Source organism: Zingiber officinale, chromosome 9B, assembly GCF_018446385.1.
Source record: "Zingiber officinale cultivar Zhangliang chromosome 9B, Zo_v1.1, whole genome shotgun sequence".
Lineage (NCBI taxonomy): Eukaryota > Viridiplantae > Streptophyta > Magnoliopsida > Zingiberales > Zingiberaceae > Zingiber > Zingiber officinale.
In genome coordinates, this window is record NC_056003.1 from 119,751,426 (window position 1) to 119,776,042 (window position 24,617).

At 37.9% G+C, this 24,617-nt stretch overlaps 1 protein-coding gene, 1 non-coding gene and 1 pseudogene across 2 annotated transcripts in view; all 3 read right to left on the bottom strand.

The window, feature by feature from the left end:
* The window catches only part of LOC122023524 (SWR1-complex protein 4-like), a 38,571-nt gene extending 14,158 nt beyond the window's left edge, over window positions 1-24,413 (bottom strand). Inside the window, exons 1-6 of the mRNA XM_042581655.1 lie at window positions 24,060-24,413; window positions 20,146-20,308; window positions 19,971-20,063; window positions 16,749-16,814; window positions 16,585-16,644; window positions 16,439-16,495 (exon numbers count right to left, since the gene is read on the bottom strand). Of these exons, the coding sequence (XP_042437589.1) occupies window positions 16,439-16,495; window positions 16,585-16,644; window positions 16,749-16,814; window positions 19,971-20,063; window positions 20,146-20,259 (390 nt within the window). The 5' untranslated portion in view covers window positions 20,260-20,308; window positions 24,060-24,413. The remainder of the gene's footprint in view (window positions 1-16,438; window positions 16,496-16,584; window positions 16,645-16,748; window positions 16,815-19,970; window positions 20,064-20,145; window positions 20,309-24,059) is intronic.
* LOC122026021 lies at window positions 22,972-23,168 on the bottom strand. The gene has a single exon (XR_006123997.1). It is a non-coding gene; the product is annotated as a U2 spliceosomal RNA (small nuclear RNA).
* On the bottom strand, window positions 23,170-23,309 carry LOC122026016 (annotated as a pseudogene).
* Window positions 24,414-24,617: the final 204 nt, after the last annotated feature.

Consider the following 24,617-nt stretch of genomic DNA (forward strand, 5'->3'; position numbering starts at 1 on the left):
TTTCAACCATGCCACCCAACACCATACAAGATTCAAGCCATGGTTATTATAGTTAATCACATGTTGATTGTTTTAGTTATAGGGTATTATGTTGAGTTTTCAAAGGAATCCACTATTACAGAGTAGTCTTCACTAAAGTAGGTATCAATCATAATATAATTATTGATCTCTTCACCCAGACGAACCATAATGAGACCAGCTGCATAAGGCTTATGAACATTATTAATCATAACTGTCTCAATATCGGCAACCATGAATGGTTTCAGCTCAGTGCTATATGGTTTGAGTGCTTTGACATTGGTTGGATGGCTACGCTTACAATTACAAGTCTCTCAAGCAACAGTGATTCATGGTTATGTATGCATATATATTGTGCTCTCTTAGCAATAACAATATGATATTAAGACACTACAGAATTACCGCCATTCTTCTACAATCATTTTACGGAGAGGCTGCAACTTTGATATGGCAGCATGGCATCTTTTACCTCCATCACCACCAAAACACTTACATTTCTTCCTCTTCACCTGCTAGTAAAACCCTAAATTTCTCTCTCTTAGGAAACACCACCCTCCGTTTCTTTTCTTCGACACTTTACCTCTCATCACCATAACCACCACACTTATTATAAAGACATTAAGTTCTATGGTTGCTAAGATGTTGCGGCAAGAACCAGAGTCTCCATAAGGTAAAATTGCCACAACAATATAAGGCATAGTAAGGCTACTGATTATTCTGTGACACTTTCAAGAGTATGCAATCCTCCTCCTCTTCCACCTAGTTCTCCTCCACGTCGGATATCTTCTGCTATCGTCAGCTAGTTCTCCTCTACCTGTAGTTCATGCTAAATATAACCACTAGAACTAGCACCCATGCCAGCGGCACGTTGCTAACCTTGCCAAGGTTCCTTCATTTATGCACTAACTGTACATGGCACCGCCTTTAGAAAACCAATTGGCACTACTCATCTTGGAACTAACATCTTATGATACAAACTAAAATTGAAAATTCTAGGAAAATATAAGAACCTAGCTGTAATCCCAACTCTCAAGTGGCATATCATAACATACAAATATTATAATTGTAATAATAAGGAGATCATAGCATCAAAATGCCTGCACAGTCGTAGGAAGTGACAAGAGTTGAGAATTTCAGCAATAAAAACATTTAAGGGAGAGGAGTAGATTAGAACTTCACATGTTACAATGCATATTATCTAAATTGGCATCGGACAACAAAGGGAAATGCACCAATATTTTTATTATCTAGCTGTAAGTGCTGCTGGAGGCGCCTTCAAAGGATGTTAAAGGTGCCTCCGCGCCTTACATGACTGGAAGGCGCCTACGATGAACAGTGCGAAGGCGCCTTCCAAGGCTATAGAAGGCGCCTTCGGCCAGTCAAATTACCATTAGCAGTGGATAAAGCCTTATCCGCTGCTGCCTTGCTGGAAGCGCCCTCCATCCACCTTAGAGGCGCCCTCAAGCTTAGGATGGGATTTCCAGGAGCTATAAAAAGACTCCTAGAGTTAGGAAATAGAACAACTGCTATAATCATTTCCTAGTCTTTTCTAAACTTTTCAAAGAGTGTAAGAGACTTCTCCGCCTACAAAGAAGGAGATTTTTCTAGTAGGGCTTTACAACCGTCTTGGATTAATAACCACCTAAGTTGTAACCAAGTCAAATCTGTTTATCTCTTCTTTTTATTAATTGTTCATTTTTGAGATTATAATTATTATGATATGTGCTACTAATCTTAGTTGGAAAAAGAGAAAGGTTTTAATTTTCTTTTACAGACGTTGCGCCCTCTGATTGGCCGCCGCTGCGCCAACAATATGCACATTAACATAGGAAGAACACCAAAGAAGATTTAATAGCAACGATAAAATAGGATAAACTTCATTTAAATAATAATGATATAGATGAGGATATAGTAGGGAATCTAAATGAAACTCAGTTCCAGATGTGAACCTGGGTTATGAGGGAAACATGCTGGATCATCTGGCCAAAACATGGATTGTATATTCCAAGAGGGCTAAAACACAAAAAGAGGCAAACCAACATTAATACATAGTAGGCAGTTTATATTGTAGAGTCAATTATTTCTCTATGGCAGTTATGTTTTCATGTTTTAAAGTATGTGTGTGGTTATAAGTTGGTGGGAAGTTAGTGGGGAAGGGATCTAGGAATTATTGTCGAAAGAGAGAGTTGTACCGGTGGAGAAAGATTCTCTATTTCTTGTTGAATTGTTTATGTTAACCCTAATAATTTTGTGTGTTCCTTTATTCTGATTTTGGGACTCTAACATTGGTCCGACCTACCGGATGTAAGAGGGGTTGTATGCTTAGAAGGAATATCAAAGATGTCAGATGGGGCTAATGTTTTGGAAGAGAGGGTGGCGACGCAAGAAGTAAGGAAGATATCAGAGGTATTATGCAGCATTGATGTCTGAAGTAGAACAACATGGTTCTCTTTTACAAGAGATCAGCAATCAATTAGGAACAAGGGTTAAAGCAACACCATTGAAGGGGGCATCCATTTTTGTTGATCAGTCATCTCAATCTGAGCCTCAAGAACATCAAGGTGATCAATTGGAGGAGTAAGGATGTCTATTAAGAAAGTAGAATTACAAATGTTTGACGGTTGGAATCCACATGGATTACTAAGGCTGAAATTTATTTCAAAGTCCATAAATCAAGTTGGCACATGTAAGTATGGAAGGCTCCAGCATTCATTGGTTTAGTCTTCTTAAGGAGACCAAAGTTAATCTAACTTGGAAAAAACTTAAACATGCTCTCATTGCTCGTTACAAAAGAATAGTCTAAATAAATCATTCATTGCTACTTGAAAGGTTACAGGAGCATTAGTGAGCCCAAAAGGCATAACTAAGAACTCATGATGTCCATTGTGAGTGCTAAATGCAGTCTTATGAATGTCTTCCTCTACTCTAATCTAATGATACCCAATTTCAAGTCAATTTTTGAAAAAATCATAGCTCCAAATAACTCATCAAGCAATTCATCTACCACATGAATAAGGTACTTATCTAAAATTGTAACCTTATTTAATGCTCTATAAGCAACACACATTCTCCATGATGAATCTTTTTTTTACCAATAAAACAGTGTTAGGACCAAAAGTAGCTAGAGGGGGGGGGGGTGAATAGCTCGTCGCTCGCTCGTTGTGCTTCGTTGCTTGTTTCTTGAAGGATATGCAGCGGAAAATACAGAAACAAATCACACAACGCTAACACGGTTGGTTTACTTGGTATCCACCTCACAAGAGGTGACTAGTCCAAGGATCCACACCACGCACGCACCCTCCACTATGAAAACACTCCTTTTCGGTAACTACCGAGGGCGGAGAAGCCCTACAAGACTCTCAGTACAAGAAGAAAGGAAAGGGAAACAAAATACAAGCGCAAAGCTTACAATGAGTACAGAAAACCCTAACCCTAGCTTCTCTTCTTGCCTTTGATCCGCCTCTTGACTTGGAAAGCTTCCAAGATCCTTCAAGAACTGGCGATCTGATCTTTGAGAGCGCTGTGGAGGAGTTGGCGAGAGATCTGGAATGAATCGGTGAAGTTCTGCCGAAGGAAATGAACGCCTGCGGCTTAAATCGACGCTAACGGTCGAATCCCGATCGATTGGAATGCTCCCAATCGATCGGGGAGGCTTTGGATCGATCCACGGATCGATCCAGAGCGCCTCTGTGCTCTGGAAAAACTTCTGGATCGATCCACGGATCGATCCAGCGCTTATCGCGCGAAGCAGCAGCGTCCCAATCGATCCACGGATCGATTGGGACCTCTGGATCGATCCACGGATCGATCCAAAGGGGTTCTGTTCGCGGGGACTCACCGGATCGATCGGTGGATCGATTCAGATCTGCTGAATCGATCCACGGATCGATTCAAACCTGCTGAATCGATCCACGGATCAATCCAAACCTGCTGGATCAATCCACGGATCAATCCAAACCTGCTGGATCAATCCACGGATCAATCCAAACCTGCTGGATCAAACCACGCCTCAAGCCAAAACCAACATCTAGTCAATCATGACTTGTTGGTACATAAGACCTAGCATCCGGTCACCCTTGACCAGCTAGGACTCTCTCACCAAGTGTCTGGTCAATCCCTTTGACCCACTTGGACTTTTCTCTTCTTGCCAAGTATCCGGTCAATCCCTCTGACCTACTTGGACTTTTCTTCCATGTGCCAAGTATCCGGTCAATCCCTATGACCTACTTGGACTCTCACCAGATGTCTGGTCAACCTTGACCCATCTGGATTTCTCATGCCTGGCTTCACTCACCAGGACTTTCCCAATTGCCTAGCTTCACTCACTAGGTCTTTCACCTGGCTTCACTCACCAGGATTTTTCTCCTGCCTAGCTTCACTCACTAGGTCTTTCACCTGGCTTCACTCACCAGGATTTTTCTCCTGGTCAAGTATCCGGTCATCCTTGACCTACTTGACTCTTCTTCAATCCCTTGCATTGTCAAACATCGAAATCCAAACCAAGACTCAAGCTTGGTTAACTAGGTCAACCTTGACCTGAGGAATGTTGCACCAACAATCTCCCCCTTTTTGATGTTTGACAATACCACAATAACACTTACAATCCCACATGTAAGTTAGACTAATCCCATAGCCTCATTCTTCATGCCACTAGGTAATGAAAGCAGAAATTAAGCTCTTCATTCTCCCCCTAAGAGGGCAAACTCCCTCTTAGGTAATGAAAGCCTAACTTACTCCCTTTCACAAGTCCTTTCATTCTCCCCCTATTGGCACACATCAACCCATGTCTCAATATTGGGCACACATCAACAAATCCATTGTTGAAAGACTCTCCCCCTGAAGAGTTGCTCATCGTAATCACAACTTCACTTATTGTGATCAACACGATAATGAAGGTCCCATACTCTTCATTTTCCCTACATTCTCCCTCAATGTAGACAAAGGCCCAACCTTGAGCCTTTTTCAATCACTTGAAAAACCATTTGAAAATATGAGGATATTCACTCCCCATTTCAAGTTCAAATGCTCATTCATGAGCATTTTCTCTACAGAAGGTTAACCACCTTCTAAGGTTCATGAAAAATAATTTTCATGTCTTTAAAGAGTCCCTCCCCCTAAAGACATGGTGGTAATTTCTGTCATTGCACCAACAATGACTTGGAATCCCTAAAACTTTAGGAAACCCAATTTTAGAAGTTTTGAGGTTCAAATATTCAAAAATTTGAAACAACCTCAACCTAAACTTCAACTTAGCCTTCCTTAACCAATCCATTCTTGTTTTCAACACGAAAACACCCTTTTTATGTATACAAATGTATTTTAGGGGTTTGGAATGGTTATCTAGACTAAAATAGGTTTAAAGATGCTGAAGTCAGGCTTTTCCAGCCAAAATCAACAACTTGGATCGATTGGAGTTGGGTTCCAATCGATCGAACCTATCTGAATCGATCCACTGATCGATTCAGACCTCCTGGATCGATCGGCTGATCGATCAAGCGAGCTTCTGCTCGCGGGAGACTAGCCTCTGAATCGATCCATGGATCGATTCAGGCACTCCAATCGATCCATGGATCGATCGGAGCTCTGATAGTTGCTGAATTTCCAAATCAGCCAACTTCAGAAACCCCTAGAAAATTCTACAAAAATCCAAAAATCATGAAATTTTGTGTAGGCAGTATTTAGGGCATATACTATCAAGGAAAAATAGTTTTCTATGAAAATACATCATATTTTCAAAGATTGACACAAACTTGAAAACTTACAAAAACTTTAGTGTTTTCTTCAAGTTTGTGTCTAACTATTCAATGGTGATCACTATCAAAAGATAGCCTTCACCAAGGTTTTCCAAAATCATTTTTAAAACCATTTTCAAAATCAATATCCCATCATGTTCCTTGGGCATAATGCACATGACTTGTACATTAGCTTTCCCAATGATGGGAAAACACATAACTATGTGTTTTGATGAACCTAAAAACTCAAAAGAATGCACTAAATCAACATCTTGAGCTTTGTTTATCATCCTAACATCTCACTTGTATCTAATGTGCACTAAAACACATACAAGTCACCTTATAGTCTTTGTGAGATGTAGATTTTGGTTTTGCCCTAATCTAGGGATCATGCATATCTATCTAGGCATTTTAGAGATATTAGACATCCACCTAGGATGTCACTTGTTAATAAGTGTTGTTAAATGCCATTTGTCCTTAATTTCAAGGAATTAAACTAATGCATGATAATGTTATGGCATACATCAAAATAAAATAACTTTCAAAAGAAAGATTCTTATAACTACATGATGTATGAATGTCATGACATGGTATTTTTGGATTTTTCATAATAAAACATGAATGCAAAAATAGACATGATGTCATGGCATATGATGGGCAAACAATCATGGCAAGATTTAGCATAAATAAAATATACCTAGATTAACTATCTAAGTATCCTTAAAATCTTAGCTAAACTTACAACTTAAACCTAGATTGTCCTAAAGTGCTTCAAGAAAATGTCAAAGCCTAAATCGGCATTTCTAATTCCCTTGATTAATGTATGTCAATTGAAAATAAGCATATCCTCAAATGTTGGCATATTTCATTTTCCCACAAGAGTAGCACCTTTAAATTAAGGCCCGGATCGCCTTAAATTTCCTAAGAACATACCAAAATCCCAACTTGGTAGTTCTTATGAATTTCCCAATATGTGCCATTTAAGATTAAAATCAATTCTTCCACCATTAGGCACATTTTACTCTTTCAAGGAGTAAATAATAATTTCATTTCATTTTCAAAGGTTATCAAAACCTTGAAAATGCTCTTTGAGTGTCAATTTCCTCAAAGTTGGGTTAACTACCCTTCTAATCGGAGTTGACACTCTCTAACCCATCTATGGGGTAGAGAAGATGCTCCTAGGAACCCAACACCTATTGGTGCTCCTTGGATGCTCTAGGTACTCACTAGGGATAACTTCCCTAGATACCTTCCTAGTGACCTTGTTGGGCTTCTTAGAAGCCTTGGTCACATTTTCTTGGTCAACTCTAGGGATAGCCTCCCTTGTGACCTTGTTAGTGACTTTCTTAGACTTCTTAGAAGTCTTAGTCACATTAATTGCAAAAATACTCTTAGGGATGACTTCCCTAGTATTCTTGGCTTGACCACTAGACCTAGGGTTTGTTCCATAACTATATGGAACTCTATGGTAAGAGGGCATATCCTTCTTAGCCTTTGGTTTGTATCCCAAACCTCTATGACCATTGGATGACTTTGATTTTCCTAGCCCTAGGTATTGCTCATTTTGCCCTTTTAGGATATTTTCCATCCTTTTTAGGGTCTTTTCCATTTTATCAAGTCTTGACCTCAAGACTTGATTTTCTATCATTAAATCCTTAGTGTTTGGTTCATGAGCATTTTTGTTTCTAGGCTTGTATCTAAAATCCTTAGAGTTATTGCCTAGATTTTTACCTACATTCCTAACCTTAGGTGTAGTTTTGGCATGTAGGGCCACATGTTTTTCCTTAAAGCCCTCATGCTTTCTATTCTTATGATAAATTGCATTAAAATGATAAAAATTTGACCTCGCATGCTTTTTACCATTTTGCAAGGGAATAGGCTCAATAAAAAATACCTTCTTCTTTACCTTGGAGGCTCCCCCTTGACTAGTGCCTCCTTGAGCCTTGACCATCTTCTTCCCCTTGGGGCATTGACTTCGGTAATGCCCCTTTTGATTGCAAGAGAAGCATATAATATGCTCCTTGCTCTTCTTTGTGTTGGGGATGATCTCCTTGGGCTTCACCTTGCCCTTTTGTGCCACTTGACCCTTCTTCTTGGCCAATTTAGGGCACTTTTGTAGTGCCCATGTTCCCTACATTCAAAGCATATAATATGATTTTTATTATTAATTAAAATATTTATACCTTTGCTTGTAGGGGTGACATCTTTTCCTTTGGATCTGGAGGTAGAAGCTTCCTCTTGATCCAAATTTGATACTCCTCCATTTGATTTTGCTTGACTTGTGGAGGTGGACGCTTCTTCATCCTCTTCTTCTCTTGACCCGGATGTGGAGGATTCTCCTTCTTCTTGATCCGGTGTCAATGAAGATTGCTCCCCCTCAATCCTAGAGGTGGAGGCTTCTCCTTCTTCTTCATCCTCTTGTACATGAAACAAGGAATATACTACTTCCTTGCTCTTTTGATTGCACTCCTTTGAGGATGAAGCTTCCTCTTGGACTTCTTCTTCGGAAGTTGAGCATCTCTCAACTTCTGAGTCCTCCTCTTGATCTTGATCCATTGAGTCACCCTCTTTGGATTCCTCTTGATTCGGTACAGTGGAGGGGATCTCATGGATTAATGCCAACTTGCTCCAAAGCTCCTTGGCATCCTTGAATTCTCCAACTTGAGCCAAAATATTGCTTGGCAATAAGTTGACCAAAAGCTTGGTCACTTTATCGTTTGCCTTGCTCCTTTGAACTTGCTCTTGACCCCATTTGCTTTTCTTGAGAGGCTTGCCTTTGTTGGAGCTCAAATCCTTCCAAGAGCAAACCATTGCTCTATCTCCATCATAAGGAAATTTTCGATTCTTGATTTCCAAGAATCGAAACTCGTGGAAGTGTATGGTGGAGCCACCCTTGTGTCAAATCCAAGTCCATCTTGGAATTGCATCTTGAAGTTAAGCTTCTTGAAATCTTTGACTTTTGATGATTTTGCCACTTCTTCACCCTCTAGCTCTTCTTGTTATGCTTGACCCTTCCGGCGATGATTGGTGAGGCCTCGCCTAATACCACTTGTTAGGACCAAAGTAGCTAGAGGGGTGAATAGCTCGTCGTTGCTTCGTTGCTTGTTTCTTGAAGGATATGCAGTGGAAAATACGAAACAAATCACACAACGCTAACACGGTTGGTTTATTGGTATCCACCTCACAAGAGGTGACTAGTCCAAGGATCCACACCACGCACGCACCTCCACTACGAAAACACTCCTTTTCGGTAACTACCAGGGGCGGAGAAGCCCTACAAGACTCTCGATAAAGAAAGGAAAGGAAACAAAATACAAGCGCAAAGCTTACAATGAGTACAGAAACCCTAACCCTAGCTTCTCTTCTTGCCTTTGATCCGCCTCTGACTTGGAAAGCTTCCAAGATCCTTCAAGAACTGGCGATCTGATCGCTGTGGAGGAGTTGGCGAGAGATCCGGAATGAATCGGTGAAGTTCTGCTGCCTGCCGCTTAAATCGACGCTAACGGTCGAATCCCGATCGATTGGAATGCTCCAATCGATCGGGGGGCTGATCGATCCACGGATCGATCCGGAGCGCTCGCTGCTAAAAACTTCGGATCGATCCACGGATCGATCCGGCGCTATCGCGCGAAATGTCAATCGATCCACGGATCGATTGGGACCTCGATCGATCCACGGATCGATCGAAAGGGGTGTTCGCGGGGACTCACCGGATCGATCGGTGGATCGATTCAGATCTCCGAATCGATCCACGGATCGATTCAAACTCACTGAATCGATCCAATCAATCGAAAGCTTTGGATCAATCCACGGATCAATCGAACTCTTGGATCAATCCACGGATCAATCCAAACCTGGTCCAAAACCACGCCTAAAGCCCCTAAACCAACATCTAGTCAATCACGACTTGTTGGTACATAAGACCTAGCATCCGGTCACCCTTGACACTCTCTCACCAGTGTCCGGTCAATCCTTCACCCACTTGGACTTTTCTCTTCTTGCCAAGCATCCGTCAATCCCTCCGACCTACTTGGACTTTTCTTCCACGTGCCAAGTATCCGGTCAACCCTACGACCTACTTGGACTCTCACCGGATGTCTGGTCAACCTCGACCCATCTGGATTTCTCATGCCCGCTTCACTCACCGGGACTTTCCCAATCGCCTAGCTTCACTCACTAGGTCTTTCACCGGCTTCACTCACTGAGATTTTTCTCCGGTCAAGCATCCGTCATCCTCGACCTACTGACTCTTCTTCAATCCTCGCATCACAAACATCGAAATCCAAACCAAGACTCAAGCTTGGTTAACTAGGTCAACCTTGACCTGAGGAATGTTGCACCAACAATCTCCCCCTTTTTGATGTTTGACAATACCACAATAACACTTACAATCCCACATGTAAGTTAGACTAATCTCATAGCCTCATTCTTCATGCCACTAGGTAATGAAAGCAGAAATTAAGCTCTTCATTCTCCCCCTAAGAGGGCAAACTCCCTCTTAGGTAATGAAAGCCTAACTTACTCCCTTTCACAAGTCCTTTCAAACAGGACTAGAGAAAGAACTTACACCAGGCCGAATAAGCCCCAATTGCAAAATTTCATGAACCTGTCTTTCGATTTCCTCCTTTCAATGGTGTGGGTAACGGTATGGACGCACAATAATAGTGTTAAGATGTATACTAAAAGCCTAGCTTTTTTGTATGAACATTTATTTTGAAATGAGAATCACATTGGTTAAATGTCTACATTTAGTAAAATGCAGTTGTCCATTTAATTTATATTGTAGATAACATGGTGTGTGGTGCCGTGTCACACAGAAGATCATGTTATCAGTTCCTTATAAATTATAAATAGTAGCTCACAACCAAGATGGATTGGGACAAACCATTGGAATGGTTGTAATATAATTTGATACTAGTTTATCTTGACTATAAAATTACACTAGTACACTATGTGTGTATTGAGCAGAACCATTTGAGGTTGTCCCTTTTATACTGACTGATTCGATAAGTTGAGAAATAATATTATTTATATAGTGTGTTGTTGATTATAGAAAAAAACTGTGTCCTAGTAATCTAGGTTGATGATGTCCCCTTGAGGAGCTCATAAGGATTATCATGTAAACCCTGCAAGTGGACTTAGTCCGACATGACAATGAAGTTGAGTGGTACTACTCTTGGAGCTAGATATTAATTAAATGAGTTGTCAGTAACTCATTTAATTAATAGACATTCGATATCTTAAACACAGGGAGATTAATGCACTCATGATAAGAAGGAGCTCATAATGTAATATGGGATTGGTGCGGTAGTTCAATAATAACTCTTTAATGGTATGAGTTATTATTGATGAACTTGAGTTGGGTGTTCGGGTCAAACACAGGAAGCTCAAGCTCATCGAGAGGCCAAAACCAATTCCTCCTCTCGGTCCCTGCTGTAGCCTCTATAAACCCTCGCGTTCACCCATTTGATTTTCCTTCTTACCCAAATGAGGGACCGGCTACATCCTTGCTTGGTGCCCAAGCAAGGGGCCGGCCAAGCCATGCTTAGTGCCCAAGCATGGGGCCGGCCATACAAGAAGAGAAAAGGAAGTTTTATTGAAAACAAAATTTTGTTAAAATCTTTCCTTTTATAGCTTTCTACAATGGATTAAAAGAGAGATTTTAATTGTGTTAAAATCTTTCTTTTTTTGTAGTTATCTACAATGGTTAAAAGAGAGATTTTAATTTTATTAAAATCTTTGCTTTTTTTTGTAACCAACCATTATAGGAATAAAAGAAAGATTTTATTTAAAACAAAATTTTGTTATAATCTTTCCTTTTATAGCTATTTACAATGGTTTAAAAGAGAGATTTTAATTTTGTTAAAATATTTCCTTTTTTGTAACCATCTACAATAGCAAATAAAAGGAAATTTTATTAAAAAATTTCCTTATTAGCCGCTAGCAAAGATTATAAAAGAGGAGGGAGGTGCTCAAAAACTAACACAACCTAAGGCTCCTCCTTTATTCTCGTGTGGTCGGCCCTTCTTCTATCTTCTTCTATTGTCTTCTTTCCCTAAACGCCGACGGCATCCATCCTTTCTTCTTCATTAGGGTCGGCGTCCCTTTGGAGAAGACTCTACCTTGGAGGCCGGTTGCTTGGAGGAGAAGAAGAAGAAGGAGACCTCTTCACTTTGTATTCTTTGGTGGCCGAAAGCTTGGAAAAGAAGGAGAAGGTCGGGTGTCTTCGTCTTGGTAGATTGTCGCCCACATGACGTCCAAGAAGAGGAGAGAAATACAACAGAAGATCAAGAGATCTTTAGCTACAAGGAAAGGTACAACTAGTTCTTTATTCCGCTGCGAACTAATTTTTTTTTTCTTTGTATGGATCCTGAAATACCAACACAAGAGGCTAGCGATTTTGTGTTTCGATTTTGTGCTTCGATTTTGTGTTTCGATCTTGTGCTTCGATTGAGGTCTCTTTAGTTAAACCTAGGGTTTATTGTGAGGAGTTTAAATATTCAATTTTTTAAAAGGCTTTGTCTAGGAAGTGGTGGATGATCCCATAACCACGAAAGCCGAGTGTCTCGCCAACGACCTGGAAGTCAATCCTTGAAATAGATATTTAATCAACTTCTGTAATATGGTTTAATTTCTGAAGAATACATGAGTTGAACTTGGAGTAAAAATGTTAAGTTTCGTTTCAATCCAAGTTTAACTTATGAAGAACATATGGTTTGAACTTGGAGTAAAAATATTAAGTTTCGTTTCCAATCCAAGTTTAAGAACACATGGGTTGATAGAAAAAGTTCTGTGCTTGTACAATTTTTTATAAGGGGAAACAGAACGGAATTCCGAGTAGCACCCAACAAATAGGACTCTGCCCTTCCTGCAACACTATAGCCTATTGTTGACTTCACTTAGGTGGAAACCTGCTCCCTTCTTTGAAAACTGCAGAAAATCTTTCAAATTACTGCAATAATGCTGATTGTTGTGATGCATTCAATTCTGACTCTAGTGGTAATGTTGTTTGAGAAGTTACTCCCTCTGCTTCACATAAAAACCCATCAATAGTAAAAGAATGCCCTTGCAAAAGGCAATATAAGGAGCAGGATTCTACCCCCCTTTTGTCTCTTTGCTTACTCTTCTTAGCGGCCTCCAACTTACCTTGTAGGGTGACTAAAAGATCTTCATGATGGAACTGCATGGTCATCTCCTTCCAATCCATTACAACTTTCTATAATGTTTTCAATTGGGAAACTCCCAAGACTACATCTACACCTCTCAATTCTAATACATATGCCTATGTTTTCAGCTCAAAAGTTCTCAAGCGAATGTATAACTCAGGACACTTCCCTTTAATAAACATGTTATGCCTATCACCAAATTTAATTCCTAATTGTCTTGTCTCTTGCACCTTCAATCCGAGAGCTACAGTTAATTGAGGAGAAATAAAATTATGACGGGCTTCACTATCTATAAGCACCACCATATCAATCCCCATTAGTTTGCCTTCACTTCGTGGTTCTATTGTCAGTTGTACTTTCTGAATTCATACCCAATTTTAGAAAATTTTGGTAAAGTAGATAAGCCTATGACAGAATTGACTAAGAAGGATAATTTTCACCAGGGATCAACTTCTTTAGAGTCTTTCATGTAACTCGAAACGCTCTTGGCTAGTCCCCTAGTTCTTGCACTCCTAGATTTTTCCAAGCCATTTAAGATTGAGTGTGATGCCTCTAGAAGAGGAATTGGCATTGTATTAATGCAAAATAGAACATCAATAGCTTATTTTAGTAAAGCTTTATCAGAAGGGAATTTGTCAAAATGGAATTTGTCAAAATGTGCATATGGAAAAGAATTGATAGCTTTGGTTTTATCTGTGCAACATTGGCATCCCTATCTTCTTGGGAGACCTTTTATAGTGTATACTAATCAAAAGAGCCTTAACATTTACTACAGCAGTGGATCACAACCATAGATCAACAATGTTGGATGACCAAGTTATTGGGTTACCAATTTGAAGTTATTTACAAATCAGGTCTGGAAAATAAAGTTGTTGATTCATTATCCAAAATATATGAAGAAGGTGAATATCACACTTTAGTGTCTTACCCTACATGAGAGGAAGGTGAAAATCTTATTGAAGAAGCTAAACAAGACCATCAATTGCAAAAAATTATGACCCATTAAACCAACAATCCAGATTCTCATCCAAGTTTTGAGATGCAACAAGGCGTTCTATACTACAACAATAGACTTGTTATATCTGCATCATCTCCTTTGATATAATCACTCCTAAAGGAATTCCATTCTTCCCGTTTAGGAGAACATTCAGGTTTCTTGAAAACTTATAGAAGCTTGGCAAGACTTTGTGCAATCTTGTGATGTGTGCCAAAGGCACAAATATGCTGCAACTGTTCCTGGAGGCCTGCTCCAACCTTTGCCGATTCCAAATCTAATATGGGATGACATCTCTATGGATTTTATCACCGGGCTTCCTCAATCAAGAGGGCATGAAGTTGTTTTTGTTGCGATGGATCGGTTTTCTAAATATGCACATTTTATTGTGTCGAAACATCCTTATACAGCCAAGACAATAGCTGAATTGTTTGCTAGAGAAATTATACGACTCCATGGAATTCCTAAATCCATTATTAGTTACCGAGATCCATTATTCATTAATCACTTTTGGAAAGAAATCTTTCGGCTGTAGGGCACTATACTTAAGATGAGCTCTTCGTACCATCCTGAAACAGATGGCAAACTGAAGTCTTGAATAGATGTTTGGAGGGATATTTACATTGTTTTGCTTTTGAACAACCCATAAATTGGGCTTATTGGATACCATAGGCAAAATTATGGTATAATACTTCTTTTCATATATCTATTGGTAATTTTTGAAGTAGTTTATGGTCGAAAGCCTCCTACTTTACTCTCATAACAAATGAAACTACAGACAGTGATAAGGGAGTTATCGACAAGGATGAAGCTCTCCTTCAACTTAAATGTAATCTTTCCAGAGCGCAAGAATATATGAATAGATATGCTGATAATAAAAAGGAAGCCACTACAATTTGTAGTAGGAGAATGAGTGTTCCTTAAATTAAGGCCCCATAAGCAGCACACGGTTTCTAGGAGAATTAATAAAAAATTGGCAACAAAATATTATGGGCCTTTCCAGAGGTTATTGCAAAATATGGAGAGGTTGCATATAAGCTCAAACTCCCCCCTCATTCTTGAGTCCATCCCGTCTTTCATGTATCATTAATTAAGAAAGCTATTGGAGAGTATAATGTACTAGCAAATCTACCGGAAGTAACACTTGAAGACCCGAATATGTGATTTCTAGTAGAGACATTGTTCATAATGGCGAACTGATTCATCAATGGCTAGTCAAATGGAAGGGCAAGGATATGATTGACACGTGGGAGGATGATTTCACTCGTAAAACTCAATTTCCTCATTTAGCCTTGAGGACAAGGCTAGAGCTGTAGCATGTGGTAATGATATAAACCCAGTTCTAGATGTGAACCTAGGTTATGGGGGAACATGTTGGATCATCTGGATTATGGGGAAACAAACCCAAAACATGGATTGCATATTCCAAGAGGGCTAAAACACAAAAGGAGCAAACCAACATTAATATATAGTAGGCAGTTTATATTGTAGTTTATATTGTAGAGTCAGTTGTATCTATGCGGCAATTATGTTTTCATGTTTTAGAGTATGTGCGTGGTTATAAGTTGATGGGAAGTTTGTAGGGAAGGGATCTAAGAATTATTGTCAAAAGAGAATTGTTTTTGGCTAGTGGAGAGAGTTTCTATATCAGACCTTAGTGTGTGTTCTTGTTGTACTGTTTGTGTTAACCCTAATAATTCCGTGTGTTTCTTTATTCTTTCTGTCATGAAATCAGCAGATTAAATCATGGTTTAAAGTGTCGTGCCGAATCGGTCGAAACGTCTCATTCCGCTCGGCAGCTAGCATCGGCACGACCCCGGCACCAGACCCACAACATGTTGCGCGATCCCGTAGTCACAGCAGAGGGGTCGCTCGACCTACAATAGTAGCGGAGAGGTAGCATAACCCTTCAGCTACCGCCGTGGAGGCATCGTGCGATCCTGCGGTCACTGCAGAGGAGTCACACGACCAACGTGGTCACGCCGAAGGAGTCATGCAATCCTCGCAACCATGGCTGGTCGCGTAACCCTGCGACAACACCGAAGTCGTGCGTGCTCGCAAGTGGTGTCGGATTCCAGATTTTTTTTAATTAAACTTAAGTTAATTTTTTTAATCAACTCCTAGTTATGGTGGAGATAATCTAAAGAGACTTTATTAAACCCTAATAAAATTATCTAATTAAGTTTATATTTCATTTATTTTAATTTAAAAATTATAATAAAATTTTTATTTATTTATTTATCTATTTTCATATCTTTTTCTTTTTTAAAAGATTATTTTGTATCTTGTTTATTTTTTAAATATTTATGTTAAATATTTCCGTTTTAAATTAATATATTTTATATTTAAAAAATACCGAAATTATATAGGCACGGCACGATACGGTATGAAAACTATATTGTTCCGGTCTAGGACCAAAACCTCGACACGGGTCGAAATTTTAAACCTTGGATTAAATTACTAAACAAGAACTTGCTATACTAAATATTGAAAAGGCTTTTCTTTACTATGCTGAAACTAGTACCTACAGGATCAGTTAAATGCTTTTCATATTCCTCATCTGTATATTTGAGAACATCCACAGACTGCATCCAGAAGACAATAAAACATGTTACACAATTAGCAAAAAATAAAAAACTTGCAGCAATGTTTGATCTGAATAGTGTTGGCTTACCTTGTTGTATTTAGCGAATGAGTAATCACCTGTAGGTGGAACACCATTTACAACCCTTACCTGTAAAGCTCAACTTTAAGAACATAAAAAAGTGTAACTAGGTAACTAAACTGACCATTGCAATGTATTAGCAACATACTCGAGCAAGAGGGAGAATTCTATACCCAATGATACAGTTGCAAGTTATCTGGTCGAGCAGAAGATGTAAAAGGAAGCCATTGCCAAGAAATCTGCAAAATAGGTAAATAGTGCAATAAATTAATAACTATGACAGTTAGTGAGCTAGAAGTTGATGTGACCATGGAATTCATAAATTTGGCATCAACTTCACCCACCAATCTTAATTAAAAATAAATACAGAACATAGTTCTTCCTACGGATTAAGATCTCGAATCATGCCAACGGCACAACTAAAATTTTTCAACCTAGATGGAGAATACTCAAGATCGGCTGGCATAGAAAATTACTAATAGCCTGCTAGTGTTGGCCAAGCCACTAGAAACCAAAATGATTCCACTTGTTTCATCTAGTTTTAGTATCAACTAAGAAAAAAAGAGATTGGATGAAGTAGAGAAATGTACTTAATGAGAGGCAAAAAGCATTGATGAGATGTGAAAGAGGAGAGGTAGGAGTGAAAGGTCAGTAGTGCTCCTTCGTCAACCCTAGGCGATTCGCGAGCGAGCACCCGAGGTAGGAACATATCACATCCCTACCCCGAGTGACACAAAGAGAAAGTGAGAGAGAATAAAGTTAAGATATAACTTTTTGATTAATTATTAATGTTATTATATCCATGGTTTAAAATTTCGAACTATTCCAAAGTTTCGGTTTATAACGATACAGTTTTAGTACCATATCGTTTTCAATACCTTTTAAACAAAAAATATATTAATTAAAAAATATTTTTATTAATATTTAATTGTTATACACCTTTACTATTGAGTTATATTTGAGATATTAAATGTTGAGTTTAAGTTTTAATATTATTCATGGAATATTTGATGCTTATTGAGTAAATATCAATTTAGAGTTAGAAATTATATTATATTTATTTTTTTTCCTTTCTTAATACTCAGTCTCCTATATCGTTAAAAGACTTTTTCCTCTAAGTTTACCTCGCGAACAAATAAAGAAGGAAAAAAGATAATTATCCTTAAAAGAGGATTTTTTTTTTCTCTACTTACTTTGTGAAGAGATAAAGGCAAGAAAGATCATCTTTAAAGAAGTTAAAAAAAATCTCTTTGTTTACCTTTGTGGGCGGATAAAGAGGAAAAATTAAAAAGGGAAAATTAACCAAAGAAAAATTAATTGATGAAAGAAGGAAAAGAATTAAGAAGGTAAAAATATTGTTGGGGAAAAGAATTCCTTGTTAAAAAAATAAAAATTTGTCTGAAATTAAAAAAAATAGAAAAAACACACACACACACACACAATGACCCGTGACCTCATGGAGGTTGTCATGACGTCGTGGTGCTAGTGTCGGTCAGCGGACATGCCAACCAGCATTGATCGGTACTTAAAACCTTGATTATATCACTCATACTTATATCTTATGTATATACATAAATTTTATCTTTTTATAAATTATATCATATAATTACAATTAAATCTATAAATTGATCACTTTATAGATTAATTTAGTAATTTAATTTATGCAGTAACTAATTTAAATTAAATTATTTATTAAATGAGACTAAATTTGATTGTAAATCAGATTAAAACAATGTATTAACTCAGATTACAACTTGTATTATAGAACTCAAATAAAATTAAATTTGATTTGGTTATACCCTATAAAATTAATTAAGTTAATGCAATTTGCTCAAATAAGAGCAATCCAATCAATTGTATGATCAATTATTATTTAATCAATCAACAGCAACGATTTGCTCCAATATAAACAATCACAATTACAACACAAGTGATAACACCATGGACAGCACTGATATTGTACCATTGACCATTCTGGTCAAAGGCCAAAGTTATGGCATGGCTCAAGGTTTCAATTCTTAGTTCTTCCAACTAATTTGATTAAAAAAACCTATCAGAAAATAATAAACATGACACCAAGCATGTAGTTGGCAATGTGAAAAAGGAACACAATATAGCATCAAATTGTTTTGCGTCAAATGATCTAGAATTTATGATTTGGAAGATTTATTTAAGAAACCTTGATGATCCATATATAAGGCAAACTTATGCAACATGATTAGCTTATGTATAGATTTTATTGGCATGATCACATAACAAAATTCAGGATAAGATCTTTGACATCTCACTACAATCATAAGAAAATATGAATCTTTATGTAATGAATGATTCTTTATGTATTGAAACATTTAGATGATAAGTGAGATGCTAGAATGATAAATTGGTTCAAAATTTTTGATATGACGCACTAACCAGACCAAAAATATCAAAATTTTAAAATAATATGCAAAGGACCAATCATGGAGGGTATTACTATACTTAACCATGTGAATTAGTGAAAGTAAAATGATCATGGCTGAAAATTTAGTCATAATAAATAATAACATTAGGGTTGGCGTACTAACACTTCTTAAAAATTTAGGATTGACACTTTTTAAAATTTATATTTTTGGCACAATAATTTTAAAAACATCATAGTTTTATCAAAATTGTCTATTTGTGCTTCAAAAGCATTTTATTCAATGATATATTTGCTGAAAATTCAATGAGAATAGGCGATTCACAGACATATACATACAAGTTTCCTACCCCTCCATCCCACGCAACCCCACAGATCCACTCAATTCACTTGGCCCATCCAACCTACCTATTCTACTTGATTAGTCCAACCCAATACATATCCAACCTTTATAGTCAACCTAATCTACTTGGCTCACCTGACCTATTAAATCCTCCCACCACATCTAGCTCTTCCACCAATCTAGCTTACCTAACTCACCCAACTATTCAACCTTACCTATCCAAGTAACCCACCAGGTCTACTTAGCTTGTCAAATTTACCCAACACCAACACATCAAACCCATCTGGTCCACCAAATCCTTTTGGCTTGCTCATTCAGTGCAACCAACGACATTCAAATAATCTGGCATGCCTTACATCTCGGCTCATTCAGTCCATTATAGAATAGGTGGAAGGGAATAATTCCTTCAGAATAATCATTTTACCTTCAAATGTCAATGTCAATTCAAGAATCGGAAAGGAATCAGGAGGAGAATCAACCACTCCCATGTCATTGTATTTCAACCTCATACACATAACCTAGCGACAATCCTATAGTAAGCAAGCTCTTGAATAAAAATCGTTGTTATTTGGAAAAGGAAATCAAAAGGAAGAAAGACAAAAATGAACAAGATGAAAAATGAAAAAACTATATAAGGTACTAAATCTTGTTTACCTTTTCCTCTTTCTCTGAATATTGTCGTTTCTTCAAGTGGGAGATCTCTATCGTGGGCATAAGCGGTGCCATCCCTCCTGTAAGAGCATAAACCTAGGTACCAAAAGAAATCCATAATTGATGCGATGAATGTGAGGTAGAAAATTTTAAACTAGGGAGAAATAAAGGTGTTTACCTCCCGATGGATGCCATCGGGTTTCCTTTGGGAATCCTTCTGAGGTCGGGTTTTCTTCTCCTGAGCACCAGGGAATGAGTTCTTGGGAAGGCCGAGGATGTCCTTGGCATCCATGGCAAAGGCTTGAAGAAGACTAAAGTGTTATAATTAAGCCATGAATCACCTACAATTGCACAGAGTGTTATAATTTAATAGAACCAAAAAATGATCAAAATGCATCAGTAGAGAAAGTTCATGGCTACATGTTGCAAGATAAGCAGAAGACTAGGATGAGAAGGAAATTATTAAAACAACAGAAGATGCAAAACATTTCAGATGCCATGTATTTCTCTAAAGGTATCCATTAAAGATTCTACACACTTTTGAAAAGACAATTTTTATATAGCCATAAACCAATAGGCAAACAAAGAGAACTAGTGCAAGGCCAAAGTATTTTAATAGGAACAAGATAGAAAAAGGACAAACATGTAGAAGAATTCACTTGTCAAAATAACAATTAAATAGTATCTCACAACTTTTGTCAAATTTATATGTGATGTAGCAGTGGACTTTATTTTAGATGTATCAAGACAAGAAGATTTCTTAAAGCTATCGTTTATACTCGAGAAACTGTGCAGAGTAGGCCACATCTCTTCCTAAGCAAGAAAATAGGTGAAGTCGTGCATGATGGCTAGAGGAGAAATGTAGCTAAGTGCAAGGGGAAGTCAGCAGAAGAAAGATCGTCAGATTGGGAAGCTGGCAAAGGCAGAGCAAAGAGATCAGAGAGGGGATCAAAGAACAAGCTTAAGTACAAGTATATGAAGGGAATCAGAGCAGACCCTTAGCGCAAATCAACATCTGACAGCTTGACAACAGAGACAACCAGCAATCACGCAGAAGTTTGGAACCAGAATCCAGTATCAGCAAAGCAGAGTCAGCAGTGTCCTAGGGAGGAAGATCCGCATGCATTGTTTTAGTGACAAGACCGTCACATGTGGGATTGGGGAAAAAGGAAATAATTATTGTTAGGGTTGATAAAAGATTGGGTAGATAAATATTAAGGTTATAAAATTGCATTTGGTACACATGAATAGAATGAAATTAGAATGGGAATGAGAAAGGAATGGATTGGAGAAAAAACAAAAGTGGAATGCTTAATTCCATTCCTATATTTGGTTGCACTAAGGAATAACATAAAAAGACAAATTGCCCAATGAACATATATAGACCTTTTTTTTTTTTGCAAAACCTAATATCAAACACTACCACCAAATTGCAAAACTTATACAAATATCAAACATATTCTCCATTTGTATGACCAAAACTTGCACATAGATCAAAACATATCCACTATCATACTCAACATTTAAACAAAAGCAACAAAAGTCACTATCTATCTACATCTTTTTCTTCTTTTTTTGAGCAAGTTAAGTAAGCATCTATTGAAGTCATAATCTATCAAAAGGAGCTCAACCTTCTATCTATGTATATCAACTCTATAACAAAACAAACTTCAATAAACACTCAAAAAAAACTTTGTAAAATAAAAGAGGGAAAAGAAACAATTTAAAATTAAAATAATCAATCTAAATCTAGCCACTTCCTAGAATCTATAACACCTTCAAACCATTTACGATAGTCATTGTTGGTGCAATTATGCTTCAGCTTGGGCTTGTTAGACCAAAATGTTTGGGCAATGTAATTAAGTTGAGTCTTTAAGTTAGGTTGATGTGTCAAATATGTCAAGGTTAATTAGATATTTATATTGAATAAAGTCTAAGTGGATCAAGATTGACTAGACACGTAGTAGTTGAGAAGTTCAACAAGTATTAGCATCAGAGAAAGAATAGCAGGTGTTGGCAATGAAAATTGGAGTGAAGGTGTTGGCAATGGACGAAGTCTAATAGGAGTTCGCAATGGACAAAATCCAAAAGGTGTTATCAAGGGGAAAAGTCCAAAATGCATATTGATATGATGCATGCTTTTATTTACATATAGAGTTGCTTAAGCCAAACAAAACAGCTAAGCTTCCAATGGTCAAGAAGAGGAAGATTTGAGAAGAATATCTGCTCCTCTTCGAAGAAGAGACTCAAACACAATAGAACTTGGAAGCTGAGTGCCTACTACATTTTACCCATGAAAATTATCTCACTTCGTATATATGCTTTATGATAGTACAGCAAGCAGGGCCTGGTGCTGATTTTTCTTGCGCACATATAGAAAATTGTAGAGGAAACAGATAGAATATATTTGGTACATAAATAGAATAAAAGCTTCTGTAGACTAGAATCTAGGTAGTTTAGCACCAAAAATTCGAGTTTGTGTTCCTTTCCCTTGTCTTCCCTCAAAAGGGTACCTCCTGATTGTTCCTCGAGATCAAACCTTGCCTACTTGTGTCTTTAATGTGTTCTTTATAATTAGCAGGATAATCCTACCCTTTTATTTTCTTGATTGAAAAAAAGGAATATTTAAGCATGATCAATCACGGACAGAGACAAGAAGTCCAAAAACAGTAAAGCATCCAAAGTTGAGAACATATATCCCATATAGTAAACAATCTGACTAGATTTGGACAATCTAACAACTTCACTTAAAGTAAAAGCAATGGTAAATTTGAGAGATAAATCACTAAGAGTAAGGGAAAATCACTTCTTCTCCCTCTTCACCTGCATATCTGTGCCAAAAGCCCTAAAACCCTGCCTCTTCCCTCTACTTAATTTGATGTATTCCAAGGTGCTACAAGAGCCCCCCAAGATTTCATCAGAACTAGCGATCATACACACGCGTTGCATGTGTAATATAATACATGAATACATGCAAATTTTATAAAATGAATATTTCGGCAATAAAATGCTAAAGCAAAGTCATTAGTATAAAGTACTTGCCACTTTGAAAATCCGAATTATTTGGGTTCTCGAGTGTCGCCCTTACGTCTATAACGGAATCTCCTTCATAAAAAATTAATTTAATTCTTTATATCAGATATTAAACTGATAAGAACAATACTACAATTAATCTTAGCCAAAAGGTCACCCATAAATTGGGTAAGGGTGCGACCCATGCAATAGTGCAATGCAAGGGTGACGCTCGAGAATCCCAGTAGTAAGTTATTATAATATACTCCCCCTAATAAAAAATTAATTTAATATCATACTTGATCTTAGCCAAAAAGTTGAGAAAAGTATGATTTCTAACGTCGTCGGCCCAAGGTATTTATAGAAGTTTCTCCGCCCGTAATGTTGTCAATCCTAAGATGTGGAACTAAAGAGAATTAGAGAAAATTATTGATGAGAAAAATTCTCAATAATACGCAACAAATTGTTTCGAACGGTGAGATGCAGGAACGTTTTAGTAGTCTTCAAATATGGTGCTCTCTCTCGAGCTCGAATCCTAACAGTACAAAGGTCATTTAAGTAATAAGCTAATACTAAGAACAACTTCATATAAATAATTTATTCCCCCGTTCTTTGGTATTACTCATACTAATTTCTTAATTGCTTGCTAGTCTTTTAGTTATTAGATCCATAGCTTCATTAATCTATCTACCCATTTATCATTCTATAAATCTAACCAACATGTACTTAAATCAATTAAGTCGTGAGCTTATTAGCTAATCACACGAATTGGTAATAGAGTTCAACTAGCTTTACCCCTACTGTTAGCATGTGATAATTCATTGAATGAAAGTTAACTCATTAACCTCACCGTTAACAGAGAGTTATTCAACCCATTGATAACAACCGGATTATTCCTACATCTAGTGGGAGTAACCTACGTTTAGCATATCACAATCGATTGAAGGGAATTTAATTCATCCTCCTTACTGTTAACAGCAACCTCAATAAATCCCAAAATCCATAACCAGTCTCAAATTCCAGCTTCTACTCGGAAATAGGGCTAATTTGAACCAAATTTAGGTAAGGCAGGATTATTACCTTTGGCCTTCTTCTTCTCTGGCAGTGGTTCCTGGAGGTCTATGGAGGCAACGGCTTGAGTTAAGGTGGTGGTGACCGCGACCGTGGTAGCAACAGGAACTGCTTCCCGAGGTCCGTCGGTTTGCGCTGGGCGCAGATCGGCGCTCAAGCCGCGACCCAGGTCTCTGGGGACGGTCTGCAACAGCTGACTGTGACCCCCTTGTCCGAGACGGCGACCGCAAGCAGTGGCAGCTCTGTGGCACCGGCGGTGTCGGGCGGATGTGGCGCGGCGTTGGGCAAAAAATTGCGACGGAAAATCGCGAATAGAAAAATAAAAGGTGAGGCGGTGGAAGCTACGGCAATAGGAACTTGGGGCTTTTTTTTCTAGTCAATCTCTTGAAATATTCATAACTTTGTTTAAAAAAAGGGAAATTTTACATGCACTCCCCATTGGTAAATAAAACTTTGCATGCAGTCCCTAGTGGTGAAAAACTTTGTTTTCACTCCCTAGTCAAATATGTTTACCTAATTGCTCATGATACTTTTGGGTATAAAAAATTCAAAAATCAGTATCATTTC